The 21950-nt window shown below is 42.7% G+C and overlaps 1 gene segment (V, D, J or C); it reads left to right on the top strand.

Annotated features, from left to right (window-relative positions):
* Nucleotides 1-16557, top strand: part of LOC145356477 (Ig kappa chain V region 12F2-like) — a 31791-nt gene extending 15234 nt beyond the window's left edge. The window contains 3 exon segments of the V gene segment in view: nt 6971-7309; nt 12362-12504; nt 15069-16557. Coding sequence covers nt 6971-7309; nt 12362-12486 — 464 coding nt within the window.
* Nucleotides 16558-21950: the final 5393 nt, after the last annotated feature.

The raw sequence follows: 21950 nt of genomic DNA, 5'->3' as shown, positions 1-21950 counted from the left end.
TAGGGCCTGGCTGGGATTGCGATCGATGCAGACTCGATGGGCTGAATGGCTTATTTCTGCACTGTAGGGTTTCCATGGTTCTATGATTTCTATGAAGAATACATTTTCAAAAGTAACAACAATCTTGATCCAGATTAATCCAAAATTAAATTTATTTTTACTTTTAAGCATCTCTACTAAATTAAAACTTCTACACTTACTTACAATCTCTCCAGTTTAGCTCAAAGTTTGCATGATTAATTATTTCTACAACTTTACCTCCATAACCAACACAGGCAAATACAAAATCAAATCAACTGTGTGCCTAAATGGTTAACTCTCCTTACAATTTTTCAGATGTTTTCACTATCTTGGAATTGATTTCCTTTCCCAACAGAGCAAGTTCAAATCTCTGGCAGATCCCTATTCTTGAAAATGACCATGAATTGTACAGTTATATCCTCTCTCTCCCTGTGCCATACACAGAGAGTACTTCCTGCTTTTAACCCTTTATTCCCCTCTTTGGTCTATGACATTTTAGACCAACCAAGTTAACCTCTCTCTCTCTCTCACACACACACAGGAGATCTGTACTCCTGGGACTTCTCCCTGCCAGTTCTCTCACATTGCCTTGTCCCATCTCTACCTCTGGAATGCCTCCCTGTGAGTTCCTTGCGCCTGAGCCAGCCACCACCTGTACACACGTCTAGCCACTTGACGCTTCTCTAGCTATGTGGCTTTCTCGGCTCCGCTGCATAGGAGTGTACGAGAGTCCGTCCCCAACCCCGCTATGTTTAAACGTAGCTTCTCTGCAAACGCCCCTTCTACCCAAGCAGCTTTTCGATCCACTTCATAGGAAATCTGAGAGTCCGTCCCTGATCCTTCTATGTTAAGCATGGGCTGTTTACATACACACCACTTTTGCACCTCTTCCCCAGTCCAAGACACTCAACTTACAGCCTCTGGCTGCCAGACGTGTAGCCCCCTTGCTACTGGGTGGTATTTAAAGAAAGGACTCACCCATCTTTTGGAAACATGTCTCGCCGTCAATCACTGGTGAGTACCCTGCTCGCAGCACCAAATTGTAAGAGGAATTTTCTCAGGTATCCCCTGGGGTGCTCTGTATTCGTTGAATCTCACTCAACCAATATATAGACTGCGAAAGACCGTATATAGTTAAAGAATGAAACGGAATTTATTTGCTAATGCATGCATCAGGACAGAAACACAGTCAGTGAGGGTTGTCTGTCCTTTCTGAGCTAATATTGCTAGGTAAAATTATTATATTATTTTGAACATTTCAATATCCCACCCTGTCTTGTCAATCAGACTAGAGGACCCAATCACTACATCACACATTATTACCTCAGCCAATAATGTTCCACCTGTCAACAGGAATAGGAGCTTATTAGCTTATTGCCCATATAGGTTCCTTCCCTTTTACCTAGGAAACCTAACCCATGTCATCACTAGTAACCAAGGCCATTATTAACATCTGTGATTTTTAATTGATGGAAGGAGTCACTCTTCCACTGGAACCTGGGCCTCCTTTATCAGCTTAAGAGACTGCTCCAGCCTCACTCCCCATGACCAAATTTATTCCCTTAAATAGCAGACCTATAATTAAACTTGTTTTTGTGTGTCCAAAAACAAATAACAGAAGCTGCTTTTTTATGCTTCATTGCATTAACAGAATTTGGTCAGTCTACCACTGTGTTTCCCATCATGCTGCATTCAGGACAAAGTTGGCCAAGGCGCACAATACATATATATTGAAATTGTAGTTCAAGCTTATAATACTTGGTTAATTTGTGGTTGTACAGTTTATAATACTGTTGCAGTTTATAATACTTTTGCATATTTTGTTTCAGGCACATTGTGAATTCTTACTATAAATAAGGCACTTTATAATTACCTTAATCTAGTCTACTTACATTAAAACTAAAATGAAGGGCCTCATACTAGAATTCTATACTATCCCCCATCAATGATAAACTACAAAGTTTGTTTAACTGGCAGTTAAAGGAAGAAATTGATAGCAAGTCACTCAATGAAAGTGAGCTAACCATATTGCACTTGGAGTTCTGGAATGATTCAGTTTTTGTTGCTGTTTGAAGTCACAGCAGTGGGCTATGTAAAATCTGGGGTGTTTTCGGCCACTGCACAGGGGTCACAGAGTGGCCACAAATCCCCAGTTATGCAACTAATAAAGAAATGTTGGAAGATTGTGTAGTCACAAGCTAATGGAAGGACCCCTTCCATCTTGTATCTTGTCGAATAGCTGGAACACTGAACTGAAATCAGAGCGAATTCAGAGGGAAGTGATATAATTTTTGAGTTGGTCCCAGGAAAAGCCAATGAACTTTAAGAATTTCATAAGATAAGGGGGTTCTTGGGGAAACTAGAAAGTAGAAGTACATTTACAACATAAGTGTTTATAAAATTCTCCCCGTGTCTGTGTGGGTTTCCTGCAGGTGCTCCGGTTTCCTCCCACAGTTCCAAAGGTGTGTGGGTTAGGTTGATTGGCCATGCTAAATCTGCCCCTTAGTGTCCTGAGATGCATAGGTTAGAGGCAATAACGGTTAAATATGTAGGGATATGGAGCGGGGGGGGGGGGTTCTTTTAGGTCTAGGGCTGGGGTGGCATTATGGTCGGTGCAGACTCAATGGGCTAATTGGCCTCTTTCTGCACTGTAGGGATTCTATGATTCTATGAAAATGCAGTTTTAAGTTGATAATGCTAACTGAATTTAATTTCCTTAAATGTGCATTAAAGTTTGTTTTTGTTCACAAATGTGTAATCTTGCAATGTTGTTTTCTTGGCTAATCCCTAGGTGTTTGGACTTTTTCTTTAAAATGTTAAGATATGATTGTTAAACACCTTGTTTTACTGCCACCAGTACAAAACTGCTCATTCCCTTGTTGTGGCCAGATTTTCTTCATAAAGGTAAGGTGCTGGGGAGCAGGTACAGAGGAGATGTCTGGGGTACATTTTTCACTGAGAGGGTGGCGAGTGAGTGGAATCGGCTGCCGTCAGTGGTGGTAGAGGCAAACTCGCTGGGGTCTTTTAAGGGACTTCTGGATGAGTACATGGGATTTAATGGGATTGAGAGTTATAGATAGGCCTGGTAGGTATGGATATGATCGGAGCAACTTGTGGGCCAAAGGGCCTGTTTGTGCTGTAGTGTTCTGTGTTCTCTGGGTTTTGGACCCTCTGAGTTCAAGGTGCCTGTGCAGTTGAAGACTCCATCATTGAGGGAGGAGGCAACATTTGAGGTTGTATGAAGTCCCCCATCTATGCATCTCCAATGGCCGTGTATTCTGTCACTTTGCCTATCTTTTGTGAATATCACGGTGAGGGTGGTAAATACAAGAGGGCTGTACCTCCGTTTTCTGCCTCTCCCTGGAATTCTGTGCTCTCATCGACTGAGAGGAAAGGAAGCAAAAAGTTACAATGTGAAGAATGAAATATTACAAGCAGATGCATTGTGAGTGACCAGCAATAAATGAAGTTGAGTGTCTGTAGTTGCATACATGGGGATCTGAGGAGGTTGCTGAAAGGGTTAATAGTTAGGCTAATGAGTTAGTGATGTATATCATGATATCAGCAGTCACATACTAGAGTCCCAGTGGAGCAGATGGAACAGGCAATACTCATGAGGTGAATATCTACGCTGTAGCCTCTCTTGTTTATAATGTTCATGTGTATCCCTCCTTCCTCAGACCAGTGTTACTGAAGGTAAGATAGGCCATGCAAGCCACGTATGAAAGAGTACCTTGAGAGAGAGGAATGGCTGGAACTGGAGGGAGTGTTGGCCTGAGGTGTACTGTGCAGGAGAATGCTAGGGAGGTCAGATTGTGGGGATTGAATGTGGGAAGCCACTTGTGATGAAATCACTGTATCTATGTGCGAGGTACCAAACCCTTAGACTTCTTCCAATCACTCCAGATTCATGTCAGAGCCTAGCCTCTTCCTTCTATCCATTGGCAATAACGGGAAGGGTTCTCTGGCCATTCATGCCAGTGGGATTCTCCCGTCCTGCTGCAGTGAATGGAGATTTGGCTGAGAGCCAAATGAAAGACTACAAGTAGGGCAATGGAAAGAAGTCAACACTCTGTTAGAGACAGACCCAACCAACAGTGAAGGCAAAAGGACTTGACTGAAGTTAAATGAAGATACTATTTGTGAAATGTGTATGTCCAGTAAGAATATGATGGATTCCTTTTCAAATTAAAGGCTTCAAAAGGATTAGGAACTACTCAACACAAAGAGGGATCAGCAAAAAGAATTAAAGCTCTAAAGGAGACATTAAAACAACAAGGTGAAATGACTGACAGCAAACTTTTCTTGGATAAATTTACATTGTACATTACAAATTCCATGAAAAAACAACTAGCAGCACAGTGGCACAGTGGCTCACACTTATGCCTCACAGTGCCAGGGTTCAGTTCTAGCTCGGATGACTGTCTGAGTGGAGCTTGCATCTTCTCACCGTGTCTGTTAGTTTCCACTGGTGTTTCAGTTTTCTCCCACAGAACAAAGATGTGCAGATTAGGTGGATTGGCCATGCTAAATTACCATTTGGTGTCAGGGCGACCAGTGGGGTAAATATGTGGGGTCATGGGGATAGGGCTTGGGTGGGATTGTTGTTAGTGAAAAGCATAAGAACCAAGGAAGTTTGGAAATTGGATGCAGAATTGGCTGAGCGGCAGGAAACAAAGAATGATGGTCGAGGGGTGGTTTTTGGGGGTGGAGGATTGTGCCCAGTGGGGTCCCACAGTGATCAATGTTGGAGCCCTTGCTGTTTGTGGGTTATATAAATGACTTAGACTTAAATGTAGGATGGTTGATCAATAAGCTCATAGATTTTGCAAAAATTTGTGGTGTGGTAAATAATGAGGAGGATAGCCTTAGATTACAGGAGGATGTAGATGGGCTGATCAAATGGATTGATCTGTGGCAAATAGAATTCAATTCAGATAAGTGTGAGGTAATGCACTTGGGGAGGATAAAACAGTCAAGGGAATACATGGTGAATGGCAGAGCTCTGGGAAGCACTGAGGACGAGAGGGACCTTGGTGTGCTTGTATACCGGTCCCTCAAGGTAGCAGGACAGGCGGATAAAGTGGCTGAGAAGCCATATGGTACACTTGCCTTTATTAGTTGAAGCATAGAATTTAAGAGCAGGAAGGTTATGCTGAAACTATATCAAACGTTGGTTAGGTCACAGCTAGAGTATAGTGTGCACTTTTGTAATCAACATTCGAGAAGGTATGTGATAGCTCTGGAAAGGGTGCAGAGAAAATTTACCAGGATGTTACCTGGGCTGGAGAGGTTTAGTTATGAAGAGAGATTGGATACACTGCAGATGTTTTCCTTGGAACAGAGGAGACTGAGGGGGGACATGACTGAGATATATAAAATGATGAAAGGCATTGATAGAGTGGGCAGGAAGAAACTGTCCTCCTTGATGGAGGGATCAATGTCTAGGGGGCATAGATTTAAGGTAAGGGTCAGGAGGTTTAGAAGGGATGGAAGTTTTAATTGGGATGTAAGGAACAACTTTTTCACCCAATGGTTGGTGGGAGTCTGGAACTCACTGATTGAAAGGGTGGTGGAAACAGAGACCCTCATAACTTTATGAAGTACTTAGATGTGCACTTGCGATGCCAAGGCATACAAGCCTATGGGCTAAGTTCTAAGTGCTGAAAAATTGGATAAACATGCTTGCGTATTTTGTCTTTGATGGGCACAGAAGCGATGAGCTGAAGGACCTTTCTCTGTGTTGCATACCTCTGGCTCTAATATCATAAAATGGTCAATGAAAAAGATGCTGAATTGAAATGCTGGAAAGAAAAGAAACTTTACCACATGACCTAAGTACCAGAAACAGAATACCATGATCATTCCTTCATACATGATAGACCAGAATTGTGAAAGAACTGTCAAGACAAGACTTTGTTGAATTGTGCCTAAATGCATTTTAATGTAAGGTGCTCAGCAGGGCAAGGGTCAACGTGGGACTAGACAGTAGCATCACCCATAGGGTGATGCATGTAGTCACATGGTCAGAGAACTGTCCAGAACTGAACTCAGGAGCATGCCTGCGTGGAACAGTTCCATACACAACCATATTTGGAACTTTACATAGTTAAAGACTACAATAAAAATGTTTATGTTAAACACACAAGCGTCAAGATCCCATCAATGAGCTGCAACAATAATAAAAAACAGACTATGTCTGTAATATGAAACCTCAGCAATGGATCAAGTTGGATCCCATAATTATTGACTCTGAAACCGGATACCTGTTTCACCAAATAGACCTGGAAGGACAGATCATTCATAAACATATGGATCACGTGAGGAGTGGAGAGAGACGTCAGCAGTCAGCATTGCCATCAAGAGATGTTTTTGAACCTGTAAGCGCCTGCTTGACCTGTTATAGACATAACTGATATCTCTGTGGGAGCACATAGTAATGACTCCTATAAGAGACTGTACTCTTATTGCAGTTCCTGTTAATGTTGATCACATAGAAGCATTTCAGACAACAGAATTATACCACTCTACAAGCTACAGAAAAACCTCACAAGGACTTGATTTGTAATTGTCCAACTCATGTACACCATATTTAGTTATAATTCACGACTGTATAACTTAGTTATTGAAGACCGTAAAAATGAATTAAAGGGGGAGGCAATTGTCTCTTTAAGGCTCCAACTGCTGAGTGTGCAACCTACTCCCTGCAGCAGAGGGTATTATTTAGGACATAAAGTGATGGACTGAAGTGGCAACTAGACTCGCGGCTACTGAAAGGAACCATTTTATTCCAGGAATCTGAAATAATAGAAATTACACAGAACAATCACTTATTTTTATATTCTTCTTCAAATAAATATTTATTTAAAAAGAACGTTCTGTTTGATAATTGATCACATTCAGAGCTTTATGACTATGTTGACTATATCTTTAATTCTATATTTTACAGACAATCGCATTTCCCAGTCTCCTTTTGTTAAACAAGTGAAAGAGGGAGAATCTGTTTCAATAAACTGCAGATTTTCATCTGAAGACAGTATCCTTGTGGGCGTCTATTTAAGAAGAGGTCTTTCATCTCCCACTGATCTGATCTACATCCACGATCGTGCTAATACGATACAAGACTCATATACCAACCGCACTGAGTTTAAAGGAAACAAAAAGAACTTCACTGTGACCCTCAATAATCTCCAGGAAAATGACACAGATATTTACTATTGCATGTTTGGAATACGAGAGACTACAGTATCAAATGTATTTGCACAAGGAACGATGTTGTTCGTGTCAGGTATGTTTCTTTCAAATTTCCATCTGACACCAAATTTATTCATTAAAATATATTTCTGAAAAGCAATATTTGTAAAATGAAAAATTGGATCTGTGAGGACATGTGCCATTTTTGTCATTTTCATTCATTTTGTATGTACAAGTATCCAAAACAAATATTAAAAAATCATCCAGCATGATCATTTATCCCTGAACAACCCCATCCATTTGATGCTGCAGCTGACCCAATTCTCCTTAAATTGTCACTGTTCTAGCACAGTGCCTCTGACTTTCACTCTGGGCTACTTATTATTATTACCTTTTATTTCCTATTTGCCTATTTACTGTTTTGATTTTATGTTTCCTAATTTCTATATAAAAGGCTGATGTAACTTCTTCTCTTCCTGCTTCCATTACATGCTGCCACTCCAGACTTGGCTCCTTCGATCTATTTCTACTGTTGCTCTCTATTTTTAAACTCTCTTCCCTTTCCCCCTCTGAGACTCTCTCTGTTACATAAGAACATAAGAACATAAGAAATAGGAGCAGGAGTAGGCCATCTAGCCCCTCGAGCCTGCCCCGCTATTCAATAAGATCATGGCTGATCTGTCGTGTCTCAGTTCCACATTCCCGCCCTCTCCCCATAACCCTTAATCCCCTTGCCTATCAAAAACCTATCAACCTGCATCTTAAATATATTTAGCGAGGCAGCCTCCACCACTTCAACGGGCAGAGAATTCCAGAGATTCACCACCCTTTGAGTGAAGAAGTTCCTCCTCAACTCCGTTCTAAACCGCACCCCCTTTATCTTGAGGCTGTGCCCTCTAGTTCTACTGTCCTTTCTGAGCGGGAAGGGCCTCTCCACCTCTATCCTACCCATCCCATTCATCATCTTATACGTCTCAATGAGATCTCCTCTCATTCTTCTAAACTCTAACGAGTACGAGCCTAGTTTATTCAGCCTCTCCTCATAGTTCAACCCCCTCAACTCCGGAATCAGCCTAGTAAACCTCCTCTGCACTCCCTCCAAGGCCAAAATATCCTTGCGTAAGTGCGGCAACCAAAACTGCACACAGTACTCCAGCTGCAGCCTCACCAGTGCCCTGTACAGTTGCAGCAAGACCTCCCTACTTTTATATTCAATCCCCCTCGCTATGAAGGCCAGCATCCCATTCGCCTTCCTGACCACCTGCTGCACCTGCAGGCTGGGTTTTTGCGACTCAAGCACAAGGACCCCGAGGTCCCTCTGCACCGTCGCATGCTGCAGTTTTTCTCCATGTAAGTAATAGTCCTTCCTACCATTATTCCTACCAAAGTGCACAACTTCACACTTGCCAACATTAAATTCCATTTGCCAGTTCCTGGCCCATTCGCTCAGCCTAGCTAGATCCCTCTGCAGACTTTCCACATTTTCCACTGTTGTCATGCCTCCTCTCACTTCTCCATTTTCAGCTGCTTTGTCATCTCAATTTCCTACCCAACCCTTCAGCAATCCTTGGCTTTCCTGCTTTCTTGCTGCCATCCCAGGCTCGACTCCCTAATCAATAAGCCTGTAAGTCCTGTGGTGATTTGTGGGGATTGTCCCCTTAAGCGCATATCAGCAGAACAAGAGTCACATGGTTTGGGTGACCAATTACGATGCAGATTGTGAAATCACCCCAGAGGGCAGAGTCCTCTCTCAGACAGGAGACACGTAGGGGATGATGTGCAGCCTTGTGCCTGCTGTACTGCTGGACAATTCTTCTTATTAATAAATTATTTTATGTTTTTAATGAAGTCTATGAAAGTGCATCATTACATTTCATAAATGGAACCTTCATTTCTACTTGTCATAACTTCAGCCATATACTTTTGGCTTCACTGTTGGTCAGGCCTGACTCTGACCAGGTGTTGACTTGTTTCCATTTGACAATTCTCACATTGCCCTTCTTGTGGGATCTTTCATTGTCTTCTTTCTGGGGTATTTCATTGCCCTCCTTTCAGTGCTCTCTTTCTGGGGAATTCTTTTACCACCTTCTGGAGTCTTCTATGGCCTCCTTTCTGAGGTTTCTCTTGCCCTTTGTTTGATATATTTTTTGCCTTCTCTTTGAGGTCTTTGTTGCCTCCTCTGAGGTCTTCTGTTCTCTCTTCCATGAGGTCTTCATTTCTTATCAATCTTTCTTTGAGAATTGCCCTCTCTCTGGGGTCTTCTCCAATTTTCTTGTAGATAGGTGTTTGTTCCCTTTTGTGGTTGCTACTTTAAGTGCATTATCACTTTAAATGTATTACCTCTTTAAATGCATTGCCACTGTCATCTTTTTTGCTCATCTGTCAGCAGCTGCCAGCTTTCTCTCTGCATTTTTCAAGTACTTTTGAAGTTTTATCAGCTTCATTTTGTTAATGTTTCCTTTTTCTCAGGGAAGTTCATTTCAGAGATTCCTGGAATTTAGTTTTATTAGAATCATAGAATCTCTATAGTGCAAGAGGCCTTTTAGCCCATTGAGCCTGCTCCATCAACAATCCCACTCAGGCCCATACCCCATGTATTTACCCTACTAATCCCCCTGACACTAAAAGGAAATTTAGCATGGTCAATCAACCTAACCTGCACATCTTTGGACTGTGGAAGGAAACCGGAGCATCTAGAGGAAACCCACACAGACACAGGGAGAACATGCAAACTCCGCACAGTCACCCAACAATGGAATTGAACCCAGGTCCCTGGCACTATGAGGCAGCGGTGCTAATCATTGAGCCACCATGCACCCCTAAATGATTCTTCTGAATAGTCTGTTCCTTCTTTCATTATTTTTCTTCGATGGGCCAGTTTTTTTGTCAATTTCAACAAGTGACAGAGGGCCCTGTGGGGGAGATGGGTGATTGTGTGTCGAGACAAACAATATAAAGAGGTCAACATGGAGGAGAAACTTCACAATTTAAAATTGTTGAACTCAGTGTTGTCAAAATCTTTTGCATGTAACCTACAGCCATTTTTGATCAATCTCACCTCATCTTTTCCTTATCATTTCTTGAGTTGTCTTCCATCCTCTCCCATTCATTTCACTATCAGTTATTTATTCTGAGGCCTGTTCATGAACCCTGCAAATAAGAGTACACAATAGTCAGAGAACACAGTTGTTCTTAAAGATGAGTGAACCTGGCAAGTATCTCCTGCAGCCATGTCTGCTGTTGACACAAGTTACTTTAGCAAGTTTCTTGGTTAATCAAAGTTAAATGAAATGTCTAACAGAACTTCATACCAATTCATAACACTTGCTATATCTTATGGCTTTGACACGACAGTATGGAGGGCCATGGGAGTGGGTGCTGCACCGAGGGACATAACTTGGCTTGGACAGTATGAGGACCCATAGAGTAGTTGGTGGAGGATGTAGCTTTGCATGGTGGCATGGGTGAAACCAGTTGAACTTACCTTTCAAAAGGTTCCCTCATCCAGAATATGGTTCATGTTACCTCTGTGGGGTCATAAACCTCACCTCCTTTAAAAGCTAGCCCAATGCTACAAGAAATGTGTACACCTGGGACATACCTATCCCCATAATGAAACTGGCCAGGTCAGCAGTGCAGGGTGTGGGAATCACAACCCGTACTGGTGAAAATCAGAGCCGTGGGAATAGGGTTGGAAATCCTGTAATTGGGTCCCTGCCATCATTTTGACACCTCCAGCTTATCCCTGATTCTATGGAAATCCTGACTACAGCATTGATTTTAAAGAACAAACTTTCTCCTGGCTTTAACGGGACGTTTCTCCCTGCCTCACCAGAGTGAATTTTCCAGTATCCTTTAAAACAAAACCCTCTTTGTTCAACCCTTTGAGCATTATCAACTGGGTTTCTCACTGCAAGGCACCCTCTAATGAACAATTTTTGTTTCCTTGACCATGAGTTCCATTTTCACTCACACTCTATCTGGTGATTTACCCAAAAGCAATCCATGTTTTTTTGCCAGACAGGGTAACCGCTGTTGTGGTACTCTTCCCCAGTGTTTTCCATCTTATTGCCCCATGGGTCAGTGAGCCTACATGGCAATCAGGCCAGTTTCCTCCTCCTTATCATCCAGGTGTTAAAACTTGCAACTTACTTTCCATAGGTTTTGCCCTTTGCCCCTGTCCTCATGGCGACCAGGCACATAGGCTTTTCTCTGGGTAAACTCAATATGACATTGCATGGGCTTGTCCTTGGCCAAACTCCTGCGTGAATCCACTTCAGCTATTGACAGCCTATCTTGTTTGAAGGCAGAAATCATGAGCTTGTAAATGTACTCACATGGATTTATTTCCAGGCAGACTCAGCTAAAAATCTTGTACACCCTCCCAAACTGTTCCATTTTACCTTGAATGAAAGGAGATAGTTTGGAGCAAACTTTTTTATAAAGACTCCAAGGAAGTTAAGTGTATGGTAGTTAGGTCGGCAAATAGAGTTGAGGTCAGCCATGATCTTAGTAAATAGCAGAAGAGACTTGAAGGGCTGAATGGCCTACCCCCGTGGCTATTTGTTTATTTTTTTGAGGGGCACACCCAATTTGGCAAACAGTGCAGGAGCAGGAAGATGAGGAGGAAGCTCATGGGCAGCTCTGGGCAAGAAGGCCTGGTTTCTACACGAAGCACCCCAGCAGAGGCAGCAGTTAATCAGGCTGGCTGACGGGCAACAGCAAGGCCACTGGCAGAAGGTGGGAAGGATAAGTGCTGCTACCCTGAGAGAGGACAGTGGGTTTATTCTTAGCACCGCCATTCCCGCATCTTCGATGGTGGCCAGTATCGTCACCTCCACAGGAGTGAGGGCTTCCCTGTCCCTCTCCAACTGGTGCCATTGCTGACACTTGCGTGACTCCACTTCAGCTATTGACAGCCTGTCTTGTTTGAAGGCAGAAGTCATGAGCTTGTAAGTGTACTCAGAGATTTAAACACAGAGCCATGATTGGAGTGTTCTAATCAGCAACACAACATATTCTGTCTTTTGTGCATCATCTTTATTTTCCGTTAAGAAACATGATAGAAGAGGAAAATAATTTCATGACAATGCAGAGATGTAAAATGTGCAATTCTTTTGTCAAAAACAATTGCATATTTTTTCAGGGCTTGAAACGGAACACCATGCAAACTGTCCTGTGAGAGCAACAAACTACGGCGAAGTTTCATATAAGAATTCAGTCCTGATCACCATGATTACTGTTGCAGTGATTGCCAGTATTTGTGCATGACTTCTGTTACTCTTGCGTGTAAGTTCTTGCTTTCTTTATAAGAAGTATTTACAGGTATTAAATAATCGGAAGTGAAATTGTTGCAATTAAATACAGATTGTGCTGGTGAACAGTTATCCAGATTGTTAAATCGGTAAAAGAGCACAAAGTTATACGTAACTTATTGTCCACTGGATGTCTGGATGTCTGCTTTTATCTAGTTTGGGTAGGGTAAAATTCCATGCCCTCACCAAGGCACTGAATTAGGCAGGGGGGTGGTGGGTGAGGTCCTCTCTACCTTCCTAACTGCACCCTGGTTATGTTTGAGGTGGGACTGAATACTCACTTAAAGCCTCATCCTGCCCCTGCTGATATTAACTCAATGATTGGCGAGGCATTCACCATTGTGGAAATCCTCATTCAAGGGCACTCGTTTCCTGATTAAGGGACCTGGCATTGGGAAGATCTGGGGGCTGTGGTGACACTGAAAGCCACCCTCCCCACTCCCACTGCCTGCCCTTCCTCCTGACCCACACCCCACTGTATTCACCAGTCACGATTCCCTCACTGTGACTCCCATCCCGCTGTCACTCAGCTGTGCACTTGGTCCCTTACTGAACCTGAGTCTCTGGTGGAAGGGTAACCACAAGCTAGCACTGGTGTTCCTGAGGCACTGATGATACTAAGCAGCCATCAGTGTCTGATTGGCTGGTAGCTCACAGCAGGAGGGATTTCCACTCATGGGACCTTGATTCCAGGGAAGGCCTGGCACTTGCCTGATGGGTCCTTCATATCACGGGTCTCCTCCAAAGAAGGCAATGTGGGGTATTTGCCAGTGCTCCATCCATTGAGTGAAATCCCCATCACCTGGATTAAATTTAACGCAAAGAACCTGAGTCATAAACATTAAAAAGATTCTGGCCTCCCCGTATCAATGATTCTCAGTAACTTCCCTCTCATTTAAGAGGAATTTTTATTGTTAAAAAAATCTAATCAACTGAGTTACACTATTGATATTGATTTTTCTGAAATATATAATTAATAAAACCGATACTTGACTTTATTAGTCTTAGAAATGAACCCCCTTAACACTTGAGGCAAAATTTGTCAAATAAGTATAATAGGACCCTGGAAATCTGTGAGTTACAACCCCAGAATTCTTCCGGAACGTATGTACTGTTGAACCTCCGGATCACAAATGCCATTCTCCAGCCGATTTAATTCACTCCGTGAGATCTCAAGAAATAGCTGAAGGAACTAGATAGGCCCTGGGCCTTGCCCCATATGTAGCATTGAAAACTTGTACCCCAGTACTAGTCACATCCTTAACTAAGATGTTTCAGTACAATATGTGCCAGGACATTCCGTGCCCAAATTGGCCTGATCAGTCATCTTCGGACACACTGCAACCAGCCTCTAAATGACTAATGGTGTCGAGGTCCTCATCGATGATGATGGACAAACAACTAACTCAGTACAATTGCAACACTCGCATCTACCCAAGTAAAATGGGAAATTTCTCTGTCCACTAAAAGCAGGACAAATCATTCCAGCCAATTATCACCCTATCAGTCTTCCCTCAATGACCAGAGAAAATTCAGAAAGGCAGTAGAAGGCGTTTATTCAGAGCCATTTATTAAAGAATAGAAATATAGATAGCTAATGCCAAATGAACAACATTTTCGGGATCATTTAACCTTCCTAGGGTCCAGGGCTCTCCATTTTTGGCAAGATCAGCAATTGTTGCCCATCCTAACTGCATTTGAACTGAATGGCTGAGTTGGGTATTTCAGGGGGCAGTTATTAGTCAACTACATTGCTGGGAATCCGGAATCACATATAGGCCAAACCAGCTGTTGGGTCCAATCATTCCTTTGAATACACGAGGGCAGCACTGGCACGGTGTTGAAGTGAGTTTCTTTTAATGAACAGAACTTAAAATGAAATCAGTATAAAAGCTAAAAGCTGGAGCCAGCCCTATATTGATCACATACTGAACTCAAAAACAAAAACAGAGCTGAAACTACAATATATGTCCCTCATCACCTTGTTATTGAAATTGTTTTGCACATGCTGTCTCCAACTTGCAGAAACAGGCCTTGCAGATGTTTATGAAAAACTTATTTGGCTTATGAAAAGTTTGTTCTGCTTATATTGCACTTTTTAAAAATGCAGCTCATTCCTAGCTAGCCCAGCATGCCTTATGAGTTTTAAAATGTAGCCAAGTGTTAGCTTTAGTATGTAGTCAAGTTAATCCCAACAGTCTAGCATTTGAACGTAACTGTAATGGCAGAAATATCTTAAAATGAAGTCTTTTCATCGATGAAACAAACCATACACAGAGTCCCTCAACATCAGCTAATAACAGAGGTTGCCTCCATCAATTTTCAATTTTATGGTCGCCATTAACTGAACTTAACTTTCAATACCAGGCTTCATGAATTGAATTAAATTCCATCAACTATCGTCATGGGATTTGAACCAATGTCCCCCAAAGGATTAACTTGCTTCTCTGGATTATAATCTAGTGACATTACCACTGCCTTATATTGAAGCAACCATTGCGATGAATGTGATTTTTAAAAACTGTCTTCATTTTTTAGGCAAGAAAATGTATTCAGTGAATGACGATCTGAACCTGGTGCAAACACAAAGAAGGGGATGTTCGTTGTGTTATTTTGTATTAACTTCAAGCTCAGGCCTCTTTATGCTTTTTCTATTAAAGATTAAATGTAGGCAGAGAATTGTAAAATTCTTAATTTCTTTCAAGTTTAGCACATTTTCACCAATTGTTTTTGCGATGTAAGGGCTCATTTAAAAAAAAAATTATAGATTGCATTTTACCACGTCTCTTGAGCAACTGGGAGGAGGGTGAGCTGGTAATTTGTTCATAGACAGCATTGGATACAGAGCTTGATGTCCTCCCACTACCACGGTGTATGACCAGTGACAGAAATCTCAGGAGTGCAACTGCCTCCTGGGTGGCTAATTATGCTTATTACAATGGGCCTCTTCCCACCCCGCCGTCATTTTGCCAGCTTTGGGAGGTGTCACTGCTGCATGGAGACAACTAGGTAAAGTCCATTTTTTCAAGGCCTGGGCCCTCCATTACGCCCTCTCCAAGGCCAAGGAAGGGCTCCTCTCAGCAATAGTTGACAACCTTGTGACTAAGGGGTCACCATTAGAAGGTAGACCTTCTCCCCAGTTGCTACAGGCTGTTTGTCTGAACCAAGTACAGTTAGAAAGAAAAGCTTACCTTCTCTTTGAGGACACCTCAACATGGAAGAACCTTTTCCTTCTTCCTGCACCATTCCAGCTGTGGTAACGCTGAGACTGCAGTTCTGCCAGCTCTCTGACTGGACTGGCAGTGCTGGGAGGCAAGTCACTACACTCAACTGGATGGCAATCCCAATGGCAGCTTCATAATTGGCTGCTGCTGGTAAAACATCATGGACAATCCTTGTGCCAGCCTATGTGACTCCTACTAATAAGACCTTCTGAGAAAGTCCAGCCCCATTTGTTTTATATTTGCAGAATATGTGCAGAGCCTGCTTTGTAGAAGATGGTATTTGTATGTGTAATTCATGAATATTAAGATGGAGCAATATCCCAATTGTACATGGGGCAAATGTCATTTGCACAGTTCTTTTATTCCCTTCTTCTCTCCTCTTCCCCATTTTCAGTGCCTTCAAGTGTTGATGTATTGTTCCGTAGACGAGTGAGAAATCTCACAAGCCCTTGCTCCTTACCAATGCCACACTCGTAGCATGAGTGCGATACCTCATCTGAAATTGTGTCATGCCACGATTCAGGCATCCCTGTCTGCCACCTAAAACGAGCATTAGATCCCTTACATATGTTAATGAAGGTCCTCATGCCTGTTTTAGAACCCCTCAGAGGCACTGGGAAGGAAAGAGGAGAGCAGACATTGGTATAGCAGATATTCCTATGTTGTCCAAGCAGAAACTAGCAACATAGGTAAATAAATCATCCAGTTTTGTCATCTTCCAAATGACATTTCTCATGTTCCTCTTTATAGATGGCTAATTAACAATATATTGTCATGTTGCAGCAGTAATAAATACCACTGAACCAGACTCATATTCCATTTAAATCGTCTCCATTTATTTTTGCTGTCATGCTGTGCTTAGTGAATTTTTTGATTAGATGAATACATGATGCTTAATGTGAATTATTTCTATTCCTTAATCAGCCTCACTCCTGTTTTATCTTCAAATGTTACATCAATTCAAATTTTATCTTTATACTTGGTTGAAGATAGCAGAAAATTTCATGATCTAAAAAACTATCCCAAGTCACTGGATTGGTTACTCTTCCGCACGGTGGCACAGTGGTTAGCACTGCTGCCTCACAGTGCCAGGAACCCAGGTTTGATTCCTGGCTTGGGTGACTGTCTGTATGGAGTCTGCATATTCTCCCCGGGTCTGCATGGGTTTCCCCCAGGTGCTCTGCTTTCCTCTCACAGTCTGAAAGATGTGCTGGTTAGGTGCATTGGCTATGCTGAATTCACCCTCGGTGTACCCAAACAGGCACTAGAGTGTGGCAACTAGGGGATTTTCACACTAACTTTATTGCAGTGTTAATGTAAGCCTGCTTGTGACACTAATAAATAAACCTCTCCTTCTTAATAACTTCGTTATAATAAATGGAATGAATTGTTTACCATTATTATGAATTTGGCCCTTAAGATATTTGGAAAAGGAATATTTGTTTATTATTAGTTTGTGCTCATTTTTCTCTGAGTGAAATATGGTTCTGGAAATGTGACAGTCAAATGATGGAAGACAATATTGGTCTCGATATTTGGCTGCAAATGTGGGAAAACTGAAATGACTTTTTAGTTCAATAAGGTGCTCTTCTGTTGATAGAGAGACCAAATCTGTGGAACATCAAATGCTCCAATCACAGCAGTCTATTCATGCCTTAACTAAGACCATGCCCAATCTGAGTGACAACATGTCTGCCACCTTAGATAGAATACCTTAACTTTGACAGCAGTGAAATACAGCTACGCAGTAAGAAAGAAGAAGGTGAAATGGGACACCTGCTCAAAGCACCTGCACTTCTCATCTGTTCTCCATCCAACCCAGCAGCCAGTTACCAAGTTTGATGCCATGTGATTCAAGAGCTGACTCTGCCCCTGCACACATGTGCACATGGATATGGCCCTTCCATATCTACCTAGGGAACTAAAGCATATCTTCTGTATGTTAGCAATTTCTTCAATCTCACATCTGGTTGTCATATGACATTCATTCTAGGGTTTGAGCTTCATTAATGGGGGGTCTGACAGATGTCATCATTTAAGATTAAGATTGTTACCTTAACGGCCATCTCTTACGTCTGTTTACAGATTTGAAGATGTCAGGAAGATTCAACAGCTACAGAACAGAGCCAGCAAGCCAGTGCTCTAGAAACTTGATCTGTTTTAGTTCCCTACATAGAAATGGAGGGGCCTTAGATGAATAAACCCAGTAGGAACTGTAGACTCAGCAATTCTAATGTACTGCGGGCTGATATCCCACATCCTACTCGCTGTAACCTGAGGTCACCCAAGTTGCTGCTGCTCGTATCTTAACTTTCAGCAAGGCTCCTTCCCCAACACCCTTATGCTCATTGACCTGCATTGGCTCGCAGTCAAATATTGTCTTGATTTTAGAATTCTAATTTTTTGTTTTCACATCCTTCCATGGCCTTGCACCTTTATATGCCATCTCCTTCAACCCTTTAGGACATCTCTGCTCCTCTATTTCTGGTCTTCTGTGTATTTCCAATCATAATTGCTTCAGTACTGGAGTATATGCCATCAGTTGCCTAGGCCCAAAGCTCTGGAATTCTCTCCCTACATCACTCTGCCTCTCTACTGCCATTTTCAACTTTTAAAATGCTTTTTACAATCTACTGTGTTGACCACATGTGGCTCAATGGCACACTTTGTTTTATAGAATCATGTGATGTATAGCAGGACCAATTCAATCTCGCGCCTTTTGTTATTCAAGGCAGCATGACAATATTAAACTGAACTTTGGTTTCCTCCCACAGTCCAAAGATGTGTGGGTTAAGTGGATTGGCCATGCAAAATTGCCCCTTAGTATCGGGGGCTAGCTACGAGGAATGCATGGGGTTACGGGGACAGGGTCTGGGTGGGATTGCGGCTGGTGCAAACCCAATGGGCCAAATGGCCTCCTCCTGCATCATAGGGATTCTATGATTCTATGAACGGTTCTGATCTTTCAAAGCCTAAAGTGTGATTATTAACAAAATCAGGAACCAAAAGGCAGCAATATCAAAGGTGCTATATAAATATAGGATGTTGTTGTAAGAAAGCAGCTGTAAATGTCAAGGATTTTTAACCTCCTCAGCTGCCATCGTTACTTGTTTTGCTTGTATTGGCAAGTTGCAGAAAGCTCTGTAAACATATGAATGGGTCACTAAATTTAAAAGTCAGGTAGCATATTGCTCTGATTAGAATATGCTAGTGCAACTTTCAAGCTGCCTTTCCTTTTAGAATCATAGAATTGCCACACTGCAGAAGGAGGCCATTCAGCCCATCTGGCTTGCACTGAAACTCTAACAGAGCATCTTACCCAGGCCCTAGCCTTGTAATTCCACATATTTACCCCACTAATCTCTCTAACCTACACATATTGGGACACTAACACGAAATGTAGCATTGCCAATCAACATAACCCACACATCTTTGGAGTATGGGAGGAAATGCAAGCACTGGGAGGAAACCCATGCAGACATGGGGAAAATGTGCAAACTCCACACAGACAGTCACCCAAGGCTGGAATTTAACCCAGGTCCCAGGAGCTGTAAGGCAGCAGTGCTACCTACTGTGTCACTATGCTGCCCTTTTGTTTCCATCATGCATAGGTACGATAAGGGACTAGTGATCAGTACCAAATAAACAATGTGAAAAAAGTTAATACCCAGATATGCAATTCTACTTCAAGGTATATAATCAGACAAAAGTGCACCACTGTGCCTCAAAGTTAATGAACCTCCCCTCACTTAAGTATGAAACGTGAAACAGGTTTTAAAAATTTGTAAAGACAAATAGCAATTAAGGGGAATAAAACAATCTGTGCTGTTGGGAGAGAAGACAGCGAAAAGTAGAGAACAAACAATAACAAGGGGACAAAAGATGCAGGGGCACTAGCTACTGGAAAGAGTGTATGGGTCCTGCTTCAATGATCTGAATTCCCAGAAGGAAAATCAGAGAAATGAGAATACTGATCTGAACTGCTTTTTCTTCTGATTTGCAGAACGTCCTCAATTGCCATTGAGCTCTTGCCTTGCGAGTTTCAGGAATTCTGGGACACACGTTAAATTAAACATTAATTGAAACATCACTCCAACTAAGCGATTCAGCACATGCTATTGAGCATCCACGTTTCAAAAGAAGATTGTATGCAAACAGCACAACACGCTTAGGACCAGTGAGTTGAATGTGACATGTTCACACTGTACCCCACCCAAACATAATCAATGCAGTTCTTCAGGCTAAAATTCAACTTACTGGTACAGAATGCCCATGCCAACCTTGATGTAATTTGTGTTTCATTGTGGTAGTCCCTTTTTACTTTGCTAATGGAAGAGAGCAGAATTTGTTAATCATGGAATCCTACGGTGCAGAAGGAGACCATTCGGCCCATTGAGCGTGCACCGACTACAATCCCACCCGGGTCCTATCCCCATAACCCTATGAATTTATCCTAGCTAGTCCCCCTGACACTAAGGGGCAATTTCACATAGCCAATCCACCTAATCCGCACATCTTTGGACTGTGGGAGGAAACAGGAAAACCGGAGGAAACTCACGCAGACACAGAGAGAATGTGCAAATTCCACACGGCACCAGTGACTCAAGCTGGGAATCGAAACTGGGTCCCTGGTGCTGTGAGGCAACCAGTGCTAACCACTGTGTCACGTTGCTGGTTTCACATCCCAAAATTGACTCCCTCCCCCCGCCACAATCCCCCCATGATTTGCTCAGAGTCCCAGTGACTTTGTCAAAATATAAGCTACCTTGCACCAGTGTGGTTGAAACTCGTGCTCTGACATGGCAGAAAACTCTAAGTTAAACTGAGAACAACAAACCGCAGCTGATTCAGGAGAAATGGGGTAGTTTTCTCATCTTGAAGGATGCAGAGATTCAGTTCTGCATCTGTAAAGTGACCATTTGTTGATTTGACTTTTCTACTGACACAAACCTTATGTTGTTTGTCACTGCTTCTGTCAGTGTGTGGGTTTGGAATTAGGAAATCTTAACTCTTTCATCCCCCCTACGGTCTTTGGCAGGAATGAGATATGCCATTACCAATCATTGTCCACCCATTACCACAGATAGAGAAAAGCCGGAGCACCATAGAATGAAGCAGGAGAATTAGACAGCGCTAAAGGAGGCAGGGCCCACCAGTTTTACCACACCTTAGAATGCACAGACCATAGGAGAACTTTATATGAGATGGACACAGGAAAACTGCGCAATAAGGTAACTCTGTTCCCTCATCCAGCACTTTACTAGCCTATGAAGGAGAATGGTATGGGATTAGGCTGAGAGAATGTGATTGAGCGTAAGGTTTCTCTATATTGTCCTGGAAGGCTAGCCAGTTTTGTAGTGCAATGGGTAGAGTCACTGCCTCTGAGCCAGAGCATTAGGTTCAAGTCCATTAGGATTTGTTGGCCAAGAAAGTTATGTTCACAATGTGGTCAAACAGGTCGAGTATCAACCTGCCGATCCCTCCAACACAGCATCAGCAGGCATTAAGAGCAGGGGAGATTCCCAGTGATTGCATGTTGTGGTTAGAATATCGCAGCCTTTGCCATCATTATCCATTAATACAGGGCAGCACAGTGGCACAGAGTTGCACAATGGTTAGCACTGCTGCCTCACAACATCAGGAACCTGGGTTCAATTCTGACCTCGGATCACTGTCTGTGTGGAGTTTGCACGTTCTCCTCGTGTCTGTGTGGGTTTCCTCCAAGTGCTCCGGTTTCCTCCCACACTCCAAAGATGTGTGGGTTAGGTTGATTGGCCATGCTAAATTGCTCCTGGCCATGCTAAATTGTGTTAGGGGTCTAGCTAGGGTACATATATGAGGTTGTGGGGATGGGGTCTGGATGAGATTGTTGACGGTGCAGACTCGATGGCCCAATTGGCCACCTTCTGCACTGTAGGGATTTTATGATGAGTACAGCTTGCATATTAAAGTGCATGCTGCCACCACAACTTTTGACTCCCTGAGAGATCTGTAGGATACCACAACCATTTCTGAAGAGAAGGATTGAAGAAGAGACAAGATTCATTCTCCCTCTGTGGAACAAACCAAGGGTGGGGTTCTCTGGCTACACTGGCTTGAAAACCAGAGATTCCCACCTGGCTTCCATGGACCTTTATGTGATGTCCACCACCCCTTGCCACCCACCACCCCCCCCACCCCACCACTCTGCCCCCAG

This window comes from Carcharhinus amblyrhynchos, chromosome 21 (genome assembly GCF_965287045.1).
Source record: "Carcharhinus amblyrhynchos chromosome 21, sCarAmb.v2.hapA, whole genome shotgun sequence".
Taxonomy (NCBI): domain Eukaryota; kingdom Metazoa; phylum Chordata; class Chondrichthyes; order Carcharhiniformes; family Carcharhinidae; genus Carcharhinus; species Carcharhinus amblyrhynchos.
The sequence above is the reverse complement of the archived record's forward strand: the minus strand, read 5'-3'. Positions and strand labels throughout refer to the sequence as shown.